Genomic DNA, 13,687 nt, shown 5'->3' with positions numbered 1-13,687 from the left:
GCATATCAGATGCTTGCTGCCTTATTGCAAAGCATAAGAAACACCACCAAGATATAAATGGAAAGAAAAACAAAGGGACCAAGACAACATATACTTAGAAGTAACTGTAAAAACTTGCAATTTACTCCTGGGGAAACTTAGCATTGAACTTGATGAGGACAAGCAGAAGAAGTCCTGCTCGTTTGATTTTAACACAAAGGAGCTCAAATTCGAGTTCTGTGATACATCAACGTCGGAGTGGAGGAGAACTAATTACAGGGGTGCTCGCCTATGTTATAACCACCACATTTACTGGGTATCCAACAATCAGAAAGAGATTAGCAGAAAACATTGAAAAACACCGTCAATTATTAGGGAATGACAAGATCATTATAATACCCCTTGCACTCTACTGCCTCTTATACTCTACTGTTCAAAGGTAATGGCAGCACTCCATCAAAGAAATCACCAAAGTAGCCATAGGGCTCATGTACAAGCCTTGAGATTATGTCTCTCAATGTGATCACCCCTTCCAGATTCCCAGCATCATCCACAACATATACACGGTGGATTTTCTCAGAGTCAAGCTTCATAATCAATTCTTTAACAGAGTGGTTTTTTGTGCATACCACCATGCCACTCACAAAAGGTGAGGTTCCTTGATGCTTCTTCAAGTAGCTTCTAACTGCCGTCAAGAAGTTCTTCGCTGTGATAGATCTGTCAAAGTATTTCAAATGAGTGTACTCAAATGGGAAAAAGATTGACGCTAAACTAAGATCCTAAAAACTTCAGCTTAAAGAATTATGAACTGTTTTTTACTCCTTAGAGCACATGACCCGAAGACATTCATGGATTCACCAACATATGACTCAGCAAAAAGAAAAAAATAAATAAATTGTTTGAGCCCAACCAAATAAATCCTGCAAAAAAAGCTTTTTTGAGAATTAATCTTCATGAAAGACAATTTCATCAGCTTCCAAATTGACTCTGAATACCAGCTTATTATTATCACCAAAATCCTTATAAAACCAATGTGACCAAGCATATTGCAGGGCTCCTTAAGAATTTGAACTACAAAACACAGGACATTTTGATAATGAACTATAAAACTAACCACAGTGCTGGGAAAAAGTGGAGCTACAAACCTATAATCGTGGTAGATCTCTGGTGCAGTTAAAAGGAACTGGACATCTCTTATACTTATGTTGCCAACAACCTTTATACCGCTACTATCAACAATAGGTATTGCTCCAACTCTCTTTTTCCTCATCAGCTTAAATGCCTGGAGCACTGGTTCTTCCTCGTACACCTAAAACAGGTAACTGACCATTCAGGTGACTATCATTAACCTATAAATCTTCAAAACAACATATCATTTTGCTTTAAAAACACACTAAGAGAAAATGGAGAGTGCTTGCCGACAAGAAAAACCTGGTCTTGGTTAAGACCAAGGTTTCAACTTTCAAATGTGCCATTACCTCCTCAATTTATTTGCATGGCCAGATCAAAGACTCAATGGCTCAGTAGTCAACATAAATACACACACAGCAAAACGATTCATCCCATGCATTGTTAAACGCAATATAATGACCAATGCATGAGATGAGCATGAATGCAAGAAACCCTGAATCCTCATAAAGAAACTTTAAGGGGAAAAAGTGATGGACCTTGACTACATGATCACGGGTCATCAGGGGAAGACCAATTTCAGAAAGTTTCTTGGTTCCCCAACTTTCAAACCATTGAAGCCCAGCACATTCTGCTAACATGTGAATAACAGAAGACTGAGTGACGATGTTGTCAATCTTCGCCTCACCCAGATCAACCACTGGAACGCTCTTCATTTTGTAATTTGAAAGCAGCAGAAGCATGGTCAAAAAGGAGTTTGATTTCTGTAAGGCAAGAAATGGTGCCCAACGGAATGACCCTGCAATGTCTCGAACCTGTATGGTCTCAAGTTAGCATGGAGGATCCAATGCAACATAAAGATTAACAAGCTTTACATTATCAGCAAAGAAAGAACCAAAACCTTTGTGTTCTTGTAGAATTCAGAAGAAGTCAGTGCCTCAAAAAAATTTCCAGAAGTTGCTTGAGCATCTTCAGGGCCTAAGATCCCGAAACCAGCTGCATTGGTCACTCTATTAACAGCTACTTCAAGAGCTGATCCCGGGGTTGTACTCCTGGGTGATGGAGGTTCCGACTGTCCAAAAAAAAGAAAAAACCATAAAATCGCATTTTCAATTCCCATTCAGACAAGATCTCCAGAACACAAGATTAAAAGACAAAAGGCACCATACATCTCATTCTCATAGTTTGACAGACTAAAAAGAAAAGAAATTGTCAATGCTACCGCCTTATATAAAAGCACAGACAGGATCATAGGCCACATCAATGAATTAAGAAAAACAAAACTTTAGTCTATCCCATTCTCTCAAAATCAGACACGTGATTCCTGTTCTGTCTCTACACATGTTTGTTAATGATCAATGTCATTATCAACCATTACAAACTGTATAACAAATCAAATACACAAGATTGCCTTCATATATTTTTCCTCTTCCAATTTTCTAATATAAAATAAACAGAACAATAAAGGTAATTGAATCACTTTCATTAATCAAAACAGAAAAACAAGGTTGGCCAGGTAGCTAACTAACCTGATGCAAAATCCAGACTACAATCCCAGCAAACTCAACAATCCCAATGTATCTGTCAATCCAGCTAGCATCCTCAGGAGCATCAACATCCACCACAGGGGCACTAAGAATCTTGTGTTCTGAAAGTATTTGAACAGCCTCTGCTAGACTGGTGTCTGATTTTATCTCGATCACTGCAGAACCAAATAAAACAAAAAAATAATAATCACGAGGAAATCTTTTTTCTATAGAAAAACTCCATAAAAAAACAAAACAAAAAGGGTATAAAGAAAGTTCCACTCTTGATCATAAACACCACCCAGACAACCAAACCAATCATGATCATCATAATCCAAAACTTTTAACATTCAATTTACAACTTTAACTCAAGTGGGGTATCTGTTATTTATTTACCTTGAGAAGAAGGAGCAGGAGGGAAAGCAGAGACAGGGATACTCTCAAAGCAAGCGTTAAGTTTCTCAGTTGGACTTAACTGTGGTTCTTGAACATCCCATAAATCCTCTACTTTCATTCCCAGCCTTGCCTCTGGACTTTTTGGACTATCTTGCATAACTTCATGAACAATAGCATTTTCCTTTCTCATAAGCTGCATGCTTGCCGTTTTTGCACCACTATCCGATCTCTCTTCTTTGTATACTAGTCTCTACTAGTGTCTCTCTCTTTTTTCTGTGGGCTCAAATCCAAGGCAGCGTGGTCTTCCCACTCACTCGCTTTTTTTATTACATTGCTGACAATGATGGCATCTCCATCTTAGATAACTACAAAAGTTTCTTCCTTTATTCCCTACCACCCATCTCATTGTGCTCTCTTTATTCCCACACTTTAACACCGTTTAAAATTATTACCGTTTTTTATTTAATTTTCTTACAAAAAGAAAATCTTACTGATTTTAAAAGAAAAAGATTGAGATTTAGTTAAATGCATCATTATTGTAGGTTAATAATATTCAGAATAAATATTATTTTTTAACTTTCAAAAGCTTGGAATGGTAAACAAATATACCTTCTATTTATTATATTAAATTTCAATTTAAGAAAAAGATAATTTGAAGTAATTCTTTAATAAATCTCCAATTTTGATATAAATAAATATAATTGAAAAATACTTAGATTTAATTGTAAAATTTGGCTGGGATATATTTTAAGTCTTAACTTCCAAAATAAAAAAATACTAATTTGCAGATAGTTTTAAATAAAATAAGTGAAATAATAAATAGAGTAATAGAGTACAGGTTAATTGAAAAGAAAATGGTAAGATATTTTTAGGGGTAGAAATGTGGATTGGTGAATGGGAACACGTGGAGGGTAGGGAAGGGTGAGGGAGCATTGATGGCGATGGAGGAGTGTGGTCAAAGTATTTGACCAAATTGCATGGGTTAAGCTTATCATGGGGGTCCTATAAAGAAGGATGGGAGGGGCCTTTCTTATCCGCTTCTTCATAGCGGCCACTTACGTGGCAAGCTACTACGCGCCACAGCGTGCATTGCGTGCCCCTTGAAAGTTTGACGTTTACTGAATGATTTGGACAATGACGTGGCTTTGATCTTGACATGTGGCAATTACAAAGTAGTTGAGTGCTGATGCCACGTTTTGGCTTCTATAGTTAAAGATTCTTTGTTCAATAATTGGAGGCGCTGTTTGGGTGTACAGAGATATTGTTTGTCGGTTGCACCTTATTTTTTACTAAATTTATTTTTTAAAAAATATTTTTACATTATTTTGATATATTAATATTTTAAAAATAAAAATATATATATTATTTTAATAAATATTTAAATAAAAAATATTTTAAAACGCAACCACTACTATAATATTAAATAATATATTAAAAAGGTAAAGTGATTGAATTATTTTCAATGGATTAATGATGGATTATTTTAGTAATCAAGTCTAAGTCTGTTATGGTATCTAATCTATTGGAGGGGGTAGTGGACAATTTGCTTTTTTAAGAAAAAAATATTGTATGATATTATTTCCAGGATTGAAATAAATATTTTATTATCTAAAAAAATATCTTGGGACTTGATTTTATATACTGTGATTAATTCATCTTTTAATAAATGATGAATTTATGAGATTTTTTTTTTTTTACAAATCATGGAATTTTGCACCTTGCATAATAAATTACTTTTGTAATGTAGGTTTAGAGTATGTTTGGCAGTGTGGTTGTGGTTGTTTTTTAAATAATTTTTTGTGCTGAAATACATGCCAATGATGTTTTTTTATTTTTTAAAAATTAATTTTGATATCAGCACATCAAAACGATCCAAAACATATTAAATTTTAGCAAAAAAAATGAATTTTTTAATTCTCTCTCTCTCTCTCTCTCTCACACACACACACACACACACACACACACACACACACACTTTTCGTGCAAGAAAGATTTTGAGCACTCCAGAATCACCTACCCTGTTTCTGGTTTAGTAAAACCGCCTTTTAGTAGCGATCACGATGTCTACATCACAAAAATAGTTATAGATAATTACTAGTCGTGTGCTGATGTGATGTGGGGAAGTCATTTTCAAAATTTATTTAATTTAATTTAGTGGTAATTAGAATAAATATTTCTAGGAATCTCAAGAGTTTAAATTCTGGAGAAAAAACTGTGTTTCTTTAGCTAAAATTTCAAAAAAATTATCCATGTCTTTCGTTTTTGTTTTCATGAAAATATGGTTTTTTTTATTTGCATGGTTTTTTGAATTGAAAAACATGTTTACAAGAATTCAAATTATTTAAATTAAAAAGGAAAAAAAATGTATTTCTCAAGTCAAAACTCTTTTTTTTATTCGTTTTTTATATGTAAATTGTTTTTTATTAGAATAATGATTTTTAAAATAAAAATTTATCATGATTTGAAAAGAAAATCCTAATAGAAAATGAAAAAAAAATTACTTAACTACATGGAAAAAAATTAATTTGAGGAAATTACATTAAAAATAATAAAACATATATTTTATTCTTGTTTAATATTTATGAGTAATTTTTAAAAACTATACATATCAAGTTTACATATAATTATTTATAAAGTAGTTGTTAATATTATTCTAAAAGGCTCTAATATTAGTTAAAAGCATGGTATAATCAGATGATTTTTTAAAAATAATTCATTGTAAATATTTATTTTAAAGATAATTTTATTTATAGGTTATAGGTAATTGTAGGATTACATTTCATTTAGGTATATGTTATGGATGTCAATTACATTTTACACCAAACCTAGCTACCTTGTTTTTATTTAGAAATTTTTTGTTTGGGTGGCTCAAGCTCATCATGCCTTCATTTTTATAGATATATAAATACCATTAAATTGCAAAATCTTGTGGTTACTACGCATTCTTAGTAATAATTTGTTATATTATGAAACACTCTAATATATATATATATATATATATATATTGCTAAGGTCACCATTACTCTTTTCATTATTTAATAAGTGATTCAATTTTTTTTTTTAAATCATTTAATTTATCATAAGCACTACCAATGAGCCTGAGGGTATGTTTGAGAGTGTAGTTGTGGTTGCGATTTAAAGTGTTTTTCTCTTAAAAATGCATTAAAATAATATATTTTTTATTTTTTAAAAAATTATTTTTGAAATTAACACATCAAAACGATCCGAAAATATAAAAAAATTAATTTTTAGTAAAAAAAAATTTTAATTTTTTTGGAAATGCGGGTTGGCCCGCGTTTCCAAACGGGGCCAACCCAGTTTTAAAATTTAGATAATTGGCAGACGTTGAATTATTTTACACGAAAAAAAATATATTATTTTTTATGAATGATAAAACAATTGATTTTTCCGATTGTTCCCTTATTCAAAGGTTAACATTTGTTTTAACATTCTTTTCTTTTTTAATGTCTGTGCTCGGATCAATTGTAAATTAGCTAGTTTCCTAGTTGCGCGCGCGCACAAAAAGAAAAGGGTAAATTAGGTAGTAAAAACTCTATCATAAAACATTTTTTTGATTTATTAGAAAATAGATTTCGTTTATAAAGAATTGAAGCCCAGAAAGCCCACCACAGGCAGGTCAAAACATTACTCAGGGAAACACAGCCCTTTCTTTAGAAGGGTTAAGCCCAAGAAAGCCAATATTTGCCCTATCACAACGTTATTGTTGGGAGATTTTTTAAATTAAAGAAAAAGTTTTTTTCAATGCATAAGGAGGATGCTAGGTGACACAAGCATTTTTTTTTTAAAAAATTAAGATTCGAGTTATAGATTTGATTGTATTTAATAAGTTTATTTGATTTAAATATTATAAATAAAAAAATACAATAATAACAAATAAATCAAAAAAAAATTAATAACATAAAAAATGTAATAAAATTTGACTCGAGCTCATCCGATTTAACATGTTAAATTTATGATCTAATTGTGATATTAAGGGAACACTATTAAAAGTATATTGGATAAAACCATAAGCTCAATAATCAAGTAACTCAATATTAAAGGATGAAAATAAATTTAAAAAAAATCGAGTCAACTCGGGTTAGCCCACTACTTTGTAAATATAGATATAATATTGGGATAACCTTGTAAAAAATAATTTTTTAAAAAAAAACAAGAATACCAATTCCAAGATGCATTTGTTTTTTACATGAATAAATTCTAAGATAAAAAATTGATTAATAAAAAAAGTTATTTTAATAAAAGGATTTGATTGAAAGACAATAAAGATGTAAATAATACATAATTAAACTATAATAAACTTTTGTATAACTTAGTTTCTCTCTTCGTACTAGTTAATCAATTACTTTTTATTTTTTATTTGTCTAAATTCCGTTAATTATTAATGCATGCTAAATTATGATGGGACATGTTAATTATTTGCATCCAAATGTGAGAGAGGAACCGCTCTTTTCTTGTTTCTAAAGCAACTCTCAGAGCAATAAAATCCTCCAACATCATCATTCTTGCCCAAGAAGTTTCTGCTTGGCATTGTTGGCACTGTGGTTCAATTGTCTCTTTGAATTTTTTTTTTAAATTATTTAAATATATTAATATATTTTAAAAAACATTTTCTAACACACTTCAATTAGATATTGCAATATGCATCGAGAGAGCGTTTGGAAACGCAATTATATCCATGTTTTAAAAAAAAAATTGGCTAAATTTTTTTTATATATATTTTGAATTGTTTTAATGTGATAATTTTTTTTAAAAAATAAAAAAAATCATTTTGAAGGAAAAAATTTTCTTAAAAATTAATTTTTTTGGCTAAAAATTATTATTTTTATATATTTTGGATCGTTTTGATGTGCTGATTTTAAAAATAATTTTTAAAAACTAAAAAAATATCATTTTGATGCATTTTAGCATGAAAAACACTTTAAAAAACAACCGTAACCATATTTCCAAAAATGCTTTCATAGTTTCGTTTTGAAGTTTCAAATACCACTCTACAAAATATCATATTTGTGATCAGTTTACATAACCATGCCTAATTATTATTTGATATCAAAACTAATATATCTATGACACGAGTTTATGATTTTGAGATTTATATTGTTTATCCTAAGATTTTAATTTGAAAAAAATTATCATAAATTTCTCTAGCACAATAACATTTTCTCTTTAACATTATTATACTTTATATTTTTCAATAAACATTGTATAGATACACATTTGGTGATGATTTACAAATAACCCTAATATTTTCTCTTTAACATTATTACACTTTATATTTTTCAATAAATATTGTACAGATACACATGTGGAGATGATTTACAAATAACCCTAGATTCCAATCAAAATAAAGACCCAATTAAAACGATTTTGAAAAAAAAGGCAACATTAAGACAAATAAACAACTTTAAAAGTAAAGGAGGATAACAAATGCGTGATTGGTATTATAATAGTATTTTTCACTTGAAAATATATTAAAATAATTTTTTATTGTTGATATCAACCTATAAAAAATATCAAAAAACATAAAAAAAATATCAAACTGATGTTTTTTCATATCAAACACTCTTTTTAAACGCACGATGAAACGCAATACCAAATAACCTCTAAGATAAATAAAAGTAGAAGGGATAAAATTAGTACAAAAGAAAAAGAAGAGGGACCAGTTTTGTTGTATAATGTTGTTGCCTCCTTGCTGTGGATTTATCAGCAATCAGAAAATAAATCTAGCCAAAACCCACACTTCCCGTATATATAGCAAACAGTAACCCATTACACACAGACACACAAACAAACAGTGCCGTACAACTTAGCACAAGCCCTAAACCTTGTTCTAAAATTTTGACTGTCATACTTGCGGGTCTACCCCTTCTCTCTCGGGTTTCCTTTTGCTTTTAAGCTCCATGGAGAGCTCTTCTTCTTGCCCATCCGATTCAAATCCAAAGCCCCCTGGTGCTTCCAAGTTCCTCTCCAATCTCCCCTCCCGCGGCTTCTTGTCCTCCACCGTCTCCTCCTCCAACCCAGTCATTCTCTTCTCTTATCAAATAATGTTTCTCTTTACTTTTAATTTTACTGTTTGGTGTTTAATTAATTTTAATATTTTAGTTGAAATAGTTTTTTTTTTTCCACACACACACACACTAATTGTGATAGGGTTTTAGGGTTATTGACTGTAGGCCTGCATCTATTAGAATGGTGGAAATGTTTGTTGTAATTTGATATTTTTACATTGGGTAATTAACGTTAACGAGGATTTAGAGATTGTGATTGGTGGTAATGAGGAGAAGGAATCTTGAATTTTTCGATTGCTGTTGTAGGGTTTAGTGGTTGCATTTTTGTTGAGTAAGATGTTGGTGTAGAGAAAGTCATTTATGTAATTAAAGGTTATTAGGGTTGGCTTATTTGCTATTAGTGTCTAGTGTTTTATCTTTGTTTACGGCGTCTTCGTTTTATTCTTATGTGAATGTATGTGTTCTTTTCTAGTTTGCTGAGAGCTTGTTTGAATGCTGGTAATTTTATGCAGGGTGGGATGCGGGTTTATATTTGCGAGCATGACACATCACCTCCAGGTCTATTTATGTTTTTAATTTTCTTGGTTTTCTAAACTTTGGTGTTTAAGGCAATTTGTAGCCCTGAATTTACGCTGTATCCAATGCTGCTCTAGGAAAATGTCAATTTTCATTCTTCTGATTCTAGTTTTGAGATAACAGCGACATGGTCCCACATGGCTGGTTGAATTTCTTGTTTTAGAGAAGCAGCTCTTGTTGTTCCCCAGGAAAGAGAAAGTGTGTATTTTATTGCAGTCTTTGTTATCTCCTAGTTTAGTTTTATACATGGTAGATTTTTAGCAACATGAGTTTTCCTTCCTGGCTGAAATTCCAGGCATCATGAAGCTCTTTACTTAGATGGCATATGGAATTGAAGAAAGAATAAGCAAGCCAACTCTTTTAGCTTTTAAAGCAATGGATTTTCTGGTAGCTTGCAGTTTGAAAAATTTGAAAGCACTTGCTATAGAAAATGGACTGCTTTCTCCTATGTTTTACTTCTCTCATTTTTTTTTTCCTGTTCTCTTTTAATTTTAATCTTTTTGGGAAACGAAGGGGGGAAATGGAGCTTTTGGGATTCTGCCACATGCTACCTTTTACATTTCGCAATGGTTTTTTGTCCTTGATAAAAGATATTTCTGCCTGGGTTAGGTATTTGACTTTGGAGAGTGTTTTGGAATAAGAAAGTTAATCATGAAGTGAAATGAACTAATATCTCAAGCTGCTCAAAAGTTTGAAATTTGATTGGATTGAAGATTTCAAAACCTTTGATACTCTTCAAAGTTTCTTTTTTTGGGTCCTATCTCAGGCTATGCACTGAGGATTATTGCTCTTTATTCCCAAACACTCCCCTTTCCTGGTGGGATCTGGACTCATTCTTAAGTCCCTAGACTGAACTTCAATAGTCTTTACAAGACTAGTTACATAGCACCCCAAAGTTTATTAGATTTTACTAGTTATATTTATTAAATTAAACTTCAAATGCTGGATGTTTTAAATGTACCATGAGTTGATTATGATTTGCCTTTATGTGAACCATAAAAGCATGAACATAGAGATTCCCTATATTTATACTGTTATAGTCATATGTCTATAATATTAGTTTTTCTTAGTTGTTATAAACAGTGTGGGAATCATGTCCATGTGTATTATCATGTGTTGGTATTGGGTTTTCTCTCTCATCCATATCACATGATAAATAAAAAAGAAGTATAATAAATACATGTTGAGATTATGTTATACTGTAATGCTTTGTTTTATGTTATGCAATCAAAACTCCTGGGATTTCCTAAAGAGTGTGAGTGCATGTTTGGATATTGGAAGAACTGACTTCTTCTCCCTGTTTATTCAGAGGGCCAACAAATAAAGACTAACCAGACAAACATTCTGATAAGATCACTCCAGCTTAATAAACATAAGGGTGATTCAAGTTCGAAGGACGTGAAGGGGTTAACTGCAACGGAGGGTTCTAGAAAGAGGTATTGCTTCTATCTTACTGGAACAGGATGCTTCACATGCTTTGAAAAGATCTGCCTGTTGTCTCCTATAAGCATTATACGATTATGTTGCAACCATATATTTGTGTTTCAATGCAGAAAGGCTTTCATGCTTCAGTCCCGTCCTGTCCCTGTTGTCTATAGTGATCCACATGAGCATTTATTTTTGTGCCTTTTATTTTCTTGTTCTTAAGCTCCTTTTCATTTAGCTGTCAAAATTTTGTTGTTGGTGAATCTCTATGCATATTTGATCATGTTCAGTCTTGATTCTTTCTGGTTACTGCCAACAATTTTTCAGGGCTCCAGAAAGAGCTTTGGATTCCAGGGCACCAGCAAAGAGAGGCAATAATCAGATTGGTTCTCGACAAGGTGATCTTTTATATTTATTGGACATGTTCTGTTCATCTTCAACTTATATATAAACTAATGGCCTCATCACTTCTATTTTGACTGAACCTTAAAACAGGTTTTGAGCACACAGAGGGATCTGATAGCCGCACATCAGATAAGGACTATTACAGTTTGACAGTAGAGAGGCTCCGGGCTCTCCTGAAAGAGCGAGGCCTTTCACCCAAAGGAAAGAAGGCAAGTATACAGCTTATCCGAATCTAATCTAGACTTCTTTGTTATCTAGTCATATGGGTGTTATTGCTGATTAATATGCTGAAAGAGAGTGATGGTTACTTGCTACATATAGTGTATGTTTCATTGGTAGTTCAGATGCAATGGTGCTGATTTGTATTGCACCATTAGTTTGAGTGGTACATCTCCTCCTGCTTCATAAGGTGGAGGCAATAGGTATGAATTGCAGAAAGGTGAACCCTTTGCCTTTGTTGGGTGGGAGGGTTGAAGGGAGGAGAAGGGTCTCCTTTTCACTAGCCAACAAACTTATATATATTTTATCAGTTGGGGTGTTGTTGGGGGCGTTCTCATATTGACAAGAAATGAAAATCATCATTCTCATTTTGCATGTGCCTCTACTGATTAGTGGTATTGCATGTGCAGGACGAGCTGGTAGCAAGGTTGAGAGGTGTGTAAAGTGTAAATGGTTGATTGTTCAGGTGCAGGGTTGAATATAATCTCCGCGTGTGTACCATCTACATCCAGGATAAGGATAGTAGATGATTTTCTCTTCTTCTATGTAACTTGGAAAATATAAAAAAAATGTTTAACTTAGAAGTTAAATAAAACTTTCGCACAAGAATGAGCTCGCTGCTGCTCTTGAGAATCGCATCTTGTATGGTTTTGTATTTTAAGCGGGTTCGGTCATAGTTTCCAAGGTACCTCCTATTTTCATGAGGTTACACGCGGTCTTATGATTAGAAACATAAAGATTATCTGCACAATTTTGGGTGTCTCAAATGTCTCTAGTTTGAATTAAAATTTTCTTTCCGATACTGTAGTCTAGTTTCAACATTGATCAATGACTTCAAATGCTAATCCTTCGGATTTTCAATGGCAGCTCATCCATCTAAAGTTGTGTTTAAAAACTTGAGCATGTGATAAATGTAGTTTAGGATATGGCACTCCTAATCTCATTCAAGCTTGCAAGTTGCAGCTGATTCTTCGTCTCCAAGGAGCTAATACAAACTTACAGTTTTCTAAGATTAGAAGCTTTCTCATTCTTGTTTTCAGGGACTGTTCAAATGGTCCATGATAGATTCATCAGATCAAAGCCGCAAGCTAGTGAAAAAACCATTAGACTGTAGTATGTTGACTCGTCTCACTGCTTGTAACTAGGTTTGTTATGATAAATGAGAAACTCCTCAAGATTTGCACTTTGCAGGGTGGTCTTGCTAAAGGAAATTTGTTTGCAGTTTGTACGTTTCACATGATTGGCAGCACTAATACTGGAACTTGAACCGATGCCTGACAGAGCTCACGATATTCCTCTGATGGCCAGATTTTGGTCTGCGTTGAAATTTCTGTGCCTCACTGTTAACACGTCCAGTGCAATTCTCTTGGACAAAGAGGTGAGTCCTTGTTACGAGCTGACACTATAATAAAACTTCTCCGGAAATGCTCAGAAGATAGCCACTGTAACGTCGACTTCTCTTTGTTTATATGATAGATAGACTAGCTTTATGCACTTTCTCGTCTTTCTCAAATAGCCTTCGTTCTCCTTCCATTTTTTTCAATTTTGTTTTTTAAAAAAACAAGTTTGGATGAACATGAAGCTGAAGAAACCCAAACTCAAATAATCCTTGATGATGTCCAACCCAAGTCTACCACATTTGTAGTTTGGGCTTAGAATAACCCTAGGGGAGCCATCACCCCAGGCTTATTGGGGGACTAGAGTTGGGCTGGTGGGCTCCCCAGGCTTATTGGGGGACTAGAGTTGGGCTTGGGTCCCACCAACCCCAACAACTAAAGTGGTGGGTTCAGACTGAGCTCACTATATTAGTGGCTTGGGCTTAGGGGGAGTTAAATTAATCCAAGTACACCGTCTTAAATTTTATAGTGTTATGATATTGACCTAAATTATTCTATGTACACCACCTTAAATAAAGAGAAAAAAAGATAACTATTACCAAACTAGGGATCGGTTGGCCAGACGCACTACCTAGGTACGGAAGAGTAGCCAAGACAATTTGATTGAAGC

General features: G+C 33.0%; 2 protein-coding genes across 2 annotated transcripts; one reads left to right on the top strand and one right to left on the bottom strand.

Moving 5' to 3' along the window:
• Positions 1 to 120: 120 nt before the first annotated feature.
• LOC7454708 (SNF1-related protein kinase regulatory subunit gamma-1) lies at positions 121 to 3,403 on the bottom strand. Its single transcript, XM_002321663.4, has 6 exons — positions 3,030 to 3,403; positions 2,637 to 2,809; positions 2,009 to 2,179; positions 1,647 to 1,922; positions 1,125 to 1,288; positions 121 to 696 (listed from the first exon to the last, which is right to left on the bottom strand). Exons 1-6 carry the CDS (start codon positions 3,226 to 3,228, stop codon positions 399 to 401), a joined length of 1,281 nt encoding a protein of 426 aa, XP_002321699.1. The 5' UTR covers positions 3,229 to 3,403; the 3' UTR covers positions 121 to 398.
• Positions 3,404 to 8,782: 5,379 nt separating this feature from the next.
• On the top strand, positions 8,783 to 12,431 carry LOC7463122 (uncharacterized). Its single transcript, XM_024585980.2, has 6 exons — positions 8,783 to 9,067; positions 9,568 to 9,613; positions 10,941 to 11,067; positions 11,384 to 11,454; positions 11,552 to 11,670; positions 12,091 to 12,431. The coding sequence occupies exons 1-6, from the start codon at positions 8,948 to 8,950 to the stop codon at positions 12,121 to 12,123; spliced, it is 516 nt and encodes a 171-aa protein (XP_024441748.1). The 5' UTR covers positions 8,783 to 8,947; the 3' UTR covers positions 12,124 to 12,431.
• Positions 12,432 to 13,687: the final 1,256 nt, after the last annotated feature.

The sequence above is a fragment of the Populus trichocarpa genome, chromosome 15 (assembly GCF_000002775.5).
Source record: "Populus trichocarpa isolate Nisqually-1 chromosome 15, P.trichocarpa_v4.1, whole genome shotgun sequence".
NCBI lineage: Eukaryota > Viridiplantae > Streptophyta > Magnoliopsida > Malpighiales > Salicaceae > Populus > Populus trichocarpa.
This window is presented reverse-complemented; position numbering and strand designations above follow the sequence as displayed.